The following is an 8,386-nucleotide window of genomic DNA, read 5'->3' as shown; positions in this document are numbered from 1 at the left end:
CTTCCTTTATCAGCGAAGAAAAAAAAAAGTGGTTGAGCCCCATTAAGAGTAATGAAAAATGTCCTAATGTAGGTACATGCAGGTGTCCCAGAGCTTATGCTTAAATTGTTTTTCTCGAAGCCTGTTTGAAATTTCGAAAAAAAAAAAAAAAACTTTTTGATTTTTAATGCGGATATTTTGGCAATATCGCGATTCGCGAAAAATTGCGCAAAGTCCGCGAATCGAGTGCCAACTTTGGTTTTTTAAAATGAGAACCCCCATTTTTTATTGCATATTCGTTTTCTACATTAAATTTAAAGTATAATTGACTACTCACTCGAATTTTTGCGGTTCGCAGTTTTTGCGGAATTCGGAAACCGCGAATCAAAAAAGTGCCTCAAAAGTACAAGTGTGATCCATCAAATCAGAGCATTTTTTGTTCCCAAATCTAATGGTTTCACTATTATTTCAATTTGGTCCAATATTTCGCTGTTTGCGATTGCGCGGTGTTTGCGAAATCCGCGTTTCCGACATATTTCTCGAAGGTACGTGTGTGACATATCAAATCATGCTATTTTTTACTTCTAAATATTGTGGTGATATTGATTAGAAAAGGCATGGCCGAACTTGTAGAAAATTTTTAGCGATCAAAAATTGATCATATCTCAGGATCGGTTTAGATTTTTGCAAAATCCTTTCTTATTGCACACCTAGACCATAAAAGGAATATTCGTACCAAATTTCAGCTTTCTAGGTGTTGTGGTTCTCGAGATAGAGCGATCAGTGTGTGAATATGAAATGTGAATGAGTGAATGTATCTTAATTGTTTTCATAATATAAGATTATCTCAGCTGTATCACAATGCACCATATTTTTTTTATTGCCTTGTTTTGAACCTCACAAACATTATCTACCGCTTCTTTACTGGAAAATTTCACACAATATGTACAAATAACTAAGTACTATTGTGATGCCAGTAAATAAATTTCAAATTAAGAGTAATGAAAAATGTCCTAATGTAGGTACATGCAGGTGTCCCAGAGCTTATGCATTGTTTTTCTCGAAGCCTGTTTGAAATTTCAAAAAGATTTGGCAATATCGCAATTAGCGAAAAATTGCACGAAGTCCGCAAAACGGGGGCAACTTTGGTTTTTTAAATGAGAACCCCCATTTTTTTTTTATTGCATATTCGTTTTCTACATTAAATTTAAAGTATAATCGACTACTCACTCGAATTTTTGCGGTTCGCGGTTTTCGCGGAATTCGGAAACCGCGAATCAAAAAAGTGCCTCAAAAGTACAAGTGTGACCCATCAAATCAGAGCATTTTTTGCTCCCAAATCTAATGGTTTCACTATTATTTCAATTTGGTCCAATATTTCGCTGTTTACGATTGCGCGGTGTTTGCGAAATCCGCGTTTCCTACATATTTCTCGAAGGTACGTGTGTGATATTATATCAAATCATGCTATTTTTTAATTCTAAATCTTGTGGTGATATTACTTTTTCAATACACTTCTCTATCATCAAATATACGAGACCTTCTCCAGGTCGTTGTACTGGGATAAAGGAAGGCTTGTTCAGTCCTATTTGGGCAGAATAAATAAGTACCTACCCATTAGGAAGTATTTTACGGTCTTACAGAAAATAAAAGTAGAACTTTACTTTCCGAACTACGGCCAAAATCCCAACAGAAAAAGGAGAAGAAGCTAATTCTACAACCTACCCCTTCATTCTAAGGAAATATTTTGCGGTCCCACGAAAAATAAAAGAAGAAGAACTTTACATTCCGTGTACGGCCAAAATCACCAAAATCCCAACAGAAAAAAAAAGAAGGAGAAGAAACTAATTCTACAACCTACCCCTTCATTAATTCTACAACCTACCCCTTCATTCTAAGGAAGTATTTTAATATTTTCCCACGAAAAATAAAAGAAGAACTTTTCATTCCGTGTACGGCCAAAATCACCAAAATCCCAACAGAAAAAAAAAGAAGGAGAAGAAACTAATTCTACAACCTACCCCTTCATTAATTCTACAACCTACCCCTTCATTCTAAGGAAGTATTTTGCGGTCCCACGAAAAATAAAAGAAGAAGAACTTTACATTCCGTGTACGGCCAAAATCACCAAAATCCCAACAGAAAAAGAAGAAGGAGAAGAAGCTAATTCTACGACCCACCCCTTCATTCTAAGGAAATATTTTCCCACGAAAAATAAAAGAAGAAGAACTTTACATTCCGTGTACGGCCAAAATCACCAAAATCCCAACAGAAAAAGAAGGAAAAAAAGGTATATTCTGAATCTACAACACCCTATTCCACCGTCACTATGCCGTTCATCATCGTCTGTCTAGCCCTCGCCCTCCGTCCGGCGCTGTGCAAGTCCCCACCCGTGTGGAAATACAGCTGGACAGGGTACGGAATGTCCGACAATGACCGCAAGCACATCGGGATCGACAAGGTGGTCGATATGTGCAGCGGGAATCCGACGCTCTGCGAGAGCAAGATTCACGACCACATCCAGAACGTCCACTGTGGCGGCAATGGGGTCGTCATTCGGGCGAATTGTGAGACGGTCGACGAGCTGGGAACGAAGCCCGTGTGCTTCATGCGACAGAAGAAATACGACCCGGCAGTAGTGGGCAAGAGGACGATATACGAGGTACAGTTCTATGAGAGCGAGGGACGCATCGCTATTCGGGAACGGGGGATGTGCGATATGGCGGGAGAATAGAATGGTAATAGAAAAGAATAGTAATACCTAGAAGACGAGCTGGGAACGAAGCCCGTGTGCTTCATGCGACAGAAGAAATACGACCCGGCAGTAGTGGGCAAGAGGACGATATACGAGGTACCTACAGTTCTATGAGAGCGAGGGACGTATCGCCATTCGGGAACGGGGGATGTGCGATATGGCGTGAGAATAGAATAGAATAGTAATACCTAGAATAGAATAGAATATACATTGTTTATACTGCCAGCATAGGCCTGAAAAGTCCCTTTTCTCTTGCAATCAAACAAGGTCTTATATACAAAGACCACTAAAATTCCAACTGTGACCAATGGAGTGAAGAATTTTGTGAATTCTTCATCAAAAAATGTTAACCTGGGTGTTCCACAGGGTAGTGTTCTTGGACCTCTCCTCTTCCTTATCTACTACATTGATGATATCTTTTCTACGGGGGTTGGAAAGTTCACTCTGTTTGCCGATGATTTTTGCGGTCCCACGAAAAATAAAAGAAGAAGAACTTTTCATTCCGTGTACGGCCAAAATCACCAAAATCCCAACAGAAAAAGAAGAAGAAAAGGTATATTCTGAATCTACAACACCCTATTCCACCGTCACTATGCCGTTCATCATCGTCTGTCTGGCCCTCGCCCTCCGTCCGGGTGTACGGCCAAAATCACCAAAATCCCAACAGAAAAAGAAGAAAAAAAGGTATATTCTGAATCTACAACACCCTATTCCACCGTCACTATGCTGTTCATCATCGTCTGTCTAGCCCTCGCTGGTGTTGTGGTTCTCGAGATAGAGCGATCAGTGTGTGAACTATGAAATGTGAATGAGTGAATGGATCTTGTTTTTATAATATAAGATGCAAGTCCCCACCCGTGTGGAAATACGAGTGGGTAGGGTACGGAATGTCCGACAATGACCGCAAGCACATCGGGATCGACAAGTTGGTCGATATGTGCAGCGGGAATCCGACGCTCTGCGAGAGCAAGATTCACGACTACATCGAGAACGTCCACTGTGGCGGCAATGGGGTCGTCATTCGGGCGAATTGTGAGACGGTCGACGAGCTGGGAACGAAGCCCGTGTGCTTCATGTGACAGAAGAAATACGACCCGGCAGTAGTGGGCAAGAGGACGATATACGAGGTACAGTTCTATGAGAGCGAGGGACGTATCGCCATCCGGGAACGCGGGATGTGCGATATGGCGTGAGAATAGAATAGAATAGTAATACCTAGAATAGAATAGAATAGAATATACCTTGTTTATACTGCCAGCATAAGCCTGAAAAGTCCCTATTTTGTACCAAATACACGAGACCTTGTTTAGACTGCGGGAGTAAAGGGACTTTTCAGTCTCATTCTGGCAGTATAAATAGGGTATATTCTATTCTATTCTATTTTCTCTTGCAATCAAACAAGGTCTTATATAACGGATAAAATTCGCCCCGGGCGGGAATGGAACCCGCGGCCTAGCGCTTACAAGGCAGACGCACTACCAACTAAGCTAACTAGGCTGGCTTCTTCTGTCATTGATTTTGGGACAATAAGACCTCTTTTGTTATAGTTTCATCTACCAACACTCTTCGAAGTAGTCACAGACCCGCGGCCCTGTTCACAAGAAGGGCCCTTATTGAACTTTTGCCCTGTGGGGGTCCAAAATATTAGGTAAATAATCAGTAGATTTTAGCAGTTACAGCTCCCTCTGTCAAATATCTTTTTTTTTTTTTAAAAAAAAGACCTCTTTTGTTATAGTTTCATCTACCAACACTCTTCGAAGTAGTCACAGACCCGCGGCCCTGTTCACAAAAAGGGCCCTTATTGAACTTTTGCCCTGTTGGGGTCCAAAATGTTAGGTAAATAATCAGTAGATTCCCATTATCTACCTTTTCTGGCAATCTTAATCAGAATTCGACATAACCTTTTTCGCGAGTTATCGAGGCACAAAATTTGGACCTCCAGTTAAAATTCTACAGACATTAATGATGATAAAAAAAAAACTACACGTGCGACCTATGACCTGCTGGAAATTTTTCGGATGACCTGTTTTGGGAGCTAATCTGCACATTGATAAACTTTGCTGGATGTCTGAGCGGAGGACGGTGAAAAAGAGGACCAAGGTGATTTTTCTCAAAGAGGTTTGAGGTCTTATCGCCCAAAACCGAGCAGCTTGGAAAACAGAAACACGAAATGTCGACCCCACTTGAGTGGGAAAAGACTAAGTAAAAGAAGAAGAAGAAGAAGAAGAAGAAGAAGAAGAAGAAGAAGAAGAAGAAGAGGAAGAAGAAGAAGAAGAAGAAGAGGTTTGATAGAGGGAACTGTAACTGCTGAGATCTTATCGTCCCGAAAGCGAAATAAGGAAGACAGGATAGGAGAAAGGATAAACTTTGCTGGATGTTTGAGCGGAGGACGGTGAAAAAGAGGACCAAGGTGATTTTTCTCAAAGAGGTTTGAGGTCTTATCGCCCTAAACCGAGCAGCTTGGAAAACAGAAACACGAAATGTCGACCCCACTTGAGTGGGAAAAGAAGGAAAAGAAGAAGAAGAAGAAGAAGAAGAAGAAGAAGAAGAAGAAGAAGAAGAAGAAGAAGAAGAAGAAGAAGAAGAAGAGGTTTGATAGAGGGAACTGTAACTGCTGAGGTCTTATCGTCCCGAAAGCGAAATAAAGAAGACAGGATAGGAGAAAGCCAACTGTTGAGAGAACGAACATTATTCCTTCAGGATAAAACCCGCCCCGGGCGGGAATCGAACCCGTGGCCTAGATGCCTTCCAAGCTAACTAGGCAGGATGACCTGCTTTGGGAGCCAAATTGATAAACACTATCCACTTTTGGATGTCTGATGTCTGGACAGAGGATGTTGGAATTTTCAAATATTCGTTGAGGGCAGTAGCACGAAACAATAATATAATCTTATATTATAAAATAAAGATCCATTCACTCATTCACATTTCACTTTTCATATTCACACACTGATCGCTCTATCTCCTGAACCACAACATCTAGAAAGCTGAAATTTGGTAGATAAAATCCGCCCCGGGCGGGAATCGAACCCGCGGCCTAGCGCTTACAAGGCAGACGCACTACCAACCAAGCTAACTAGGCTGGCAGTCGAATCTTCATTGTCTTCGTAATATTATAACCACAACACCTAGAAAGCTGAAATTTGGTAGAAATATTCCTTTTATGGTCTAGGTGTGCAATAAGAAAGAGGATAAAATCCGCCCCGGGCGGGAATCGAACCCGCGGCCTAGCACTTACAAGGCAGACGCACTACCAACCAAGCTAACTAGGCTGGCAGTCGAATCTTCATGGTCTTAATTAATTTTTAATTACAGGTAATATTAGAGCGAAAGGAACCGTCTCCTATCTGGTGAGGTTTGCCATGTTTGAGTACTCGCGGGCTTCGGGCAAGTATGAGCTGTTTGGGTACTTCACTTGGGATCCGACCATCACTGTGGTTTAAGAACGCCGGGAATGCCGTGGTCTAAGAACGCCTGGAATACGCCGAACCAAGGAATACCTGTTATTGGAACAATTACAGTCGAAGCTGGATAAACAAGACTTGTGTAAGCAAGAAAAAGAAATAAAACCGTTTCAATCTGTCACTAGGTATTTCTGGATTGATGAATATTGATCTTTGTCACAAAATTATATTCAATCCATCCCTCATTTACTGTTTAATTTTCTTTTTGTGTTCTAGGTATTATACTTACGCTTAATAATATTGTTATAGCTACTTAAATTATCTTTTTTTTAGCTAAATCCCCCTTTTTAATTGTTCATTATGATTCTTTCCTTTGTATTTTTAGCTAAATTTTCTTTTAGGGTGAGCTACCCATTTATATCTACCTCCCCTACCTAGTTTGTTTGACCATAATATTTTGTAAACCTTATTTTGTAGAAGAAATGAATAAACTGTAGGTAATAAAATTTAGTAGATGTTATTAGAAAAGCAAAATCATATTGTTTTTGATCTGATTCTGTAGTCTTTTTTTCTTATGCTAGCCAATCAGGCTCAGACTCTCAGACCCAGGTCAATCAGACCGTCTGAGATATACTGCGGTCTCGAGCTTTTTTCGCCACATACGTTCCGATGATCTGACAGACCGTCAGACCGAGGGTAAGAGCCATTTTGTGACGAAAATTAAATTCAAATTTTGTATGAACGCCGTGTAACTATTTGATTATGCAATGTGCTAAGCACAAAACATTAGTGGAGATATCAGATTTTCTTTCCCTTTCTATATTTTACCGTATCAAATGAAAGAAATTTTTTATCTCAAAAGCTCATTTTTTTTAATAAACAATTTTACTGAGGGTTTTATAAATCGTTAGTTAGATTTATACAGAAGTAAAGCTCCAAGTTTATAATTTACTCTTATTTACAACTATATATATATAGATGTAGATCTGTCCTAGGACAGGTTTCAACACGACGTTCTCCACTTTTCTCGATCTTGGGCGTCCTCCTTCATTTGTTCAAACGTTCTTCCATTCAGCACATCTCTCAGCATTCCAAACCTACAATTTACAACTAAAAGTTCTAATCTTCTTCTTCTTCTTGTTACGCCGTCTCCACACGAAGGTTGGCGATCATTCTGACAGTTTCTTCTTTGGATCTTAGTGTTTTGAATATTTCAGCTGCTGTCAACCACATATTTCTTGGCCGCCCTGCTGCTCTGTTACCCATGATTTTCCCTTGAATTACGAGTTGGGGAATGTTGTACCTATTTGTCTCCTCTTAAAACGTGACCAAGGTATTGAATTTTTCTTTTTTTTTGATACCTAGTTTCTACCAGTTCTTTGCTCTTTCTCATTCGATTTAGTAGGTACCTACCTCTATGTTAGTGATCTTTTGTCTCCAGGATATTTTAACACGCGTCTATACAGATATAGTTCGAAGGCTTCAATTCTTTTTTTTTCATCAGTTTTTTTTTATGCTAAGCACATTGCATATTCAAACAGTTATACGGCGTTCATACAAATTAGGTACTTACCTAAAACTGCCTACTGTTCCCGTCTTTCCTTCGAGACGATAAGGCCTTTTTTTAAGAAGAAAAAGAAGAAGAAACAAAAAACGAATGTTGAAGTCGAAAATTGAGACCAACACGGTGTTTTTGAGATTTTGACTGACTCTTAATAGAATAGCTTGTTTATGGTGCCAGCATAGCCGTTTTAAGAGCAAAAATAATAGGAAAGAAAAGACAGGAAATTGGAGGACTAGAGTACTTCCGATGCCTATAAAAGAGATAAAATAAGCTTTTGACGTAAGAAAATAACTGCCTGCAAGATTTTTACTAGTATTATTATTATTATTATTTTATCAATGATAGAGGGTAAGAGCCATTTTGTGACGAAAACATACACCTGATTAAATTCAAATTTTGTATGAACGCCGTGTAACTGTTTGGTTATGCAATGTGCTAAGCACAAAACATTAGTGGAGATATCAGATTCAGCCTTGGAGTGTAGCGAGTCTGCCTTGTAAGTGCTAGGCCGAGGGTTCGATTCTCGCCCGGGGCGGATTTTATCCTAAACAGATTAAGTTCGTTTTCGGGACGGCTGGCTTTCCCGTCTTTTCGCTTTTGGGACGTCTTTTCGCTTTTGGGACGATAAGTCGCTAAAGTTCTCTCTATCAAATCTCAAAAAAAAAAAAAAAAAAAAACAATTTT

The 8,386-nt window shown here is 39.8% G+C and overlaps 1 protein-coding gene across 1 annotated transcript; it reads left to right on the top strand.

Annotated features, from left to right (window-relative positions):
• The first annotated feature begins 2,014 nt into the window (after positions 1-2,014).
• On the top strand, positions 2,015-2,751 carry LOC113470758. The gene is made up of 2 exons (XM_026829455.1): positions 2,015-2,129; positions 2,261-2,751. Exon 2 carries the CDS (start codon positions 2,309-2,311, stop codon positions 2,711-2,713), a length of 405 nt encoding a protein of 134 aa, XP_026685256.1. The 5' UTR covers positions 2,015-2,129; positions 2,261-2,308; the 3' UTR covers positions 2,714-2,751.
• Positions 2,752-8,386: the final 5,635 nt, after the last annotated feature.

Source organism: Diaphorina citri, unplaced genomic scaffold, assembly GCF_000475195.1.
Source record: "Diaphorina citri unplaced genomic scaffold, Diaci psyllid genome assembly version 1.1 scaffold1809, whole genome shotgun sequence".
NCBI lineage: Eukaryota > Metazoa > Arthropoda > Insecta > Hemiptera > Psyllidae > Diaphorina > Diaphorina citri.
Note: the sequence above shows the minus strand (reverse complement) of the source record. Positions and strands in the feature narration are given on the sequence as shown.

Bases quoted from the DNA above. Each gene is read 5' to 3' on its own strand.
- LOC113470758 (XM_026829455.1), top strand. From the start codon at position 2,309: ATGCCGTTCATCATCGTCTGTCTAGCCCTCGCCCTCCGTCCGGCGCTG.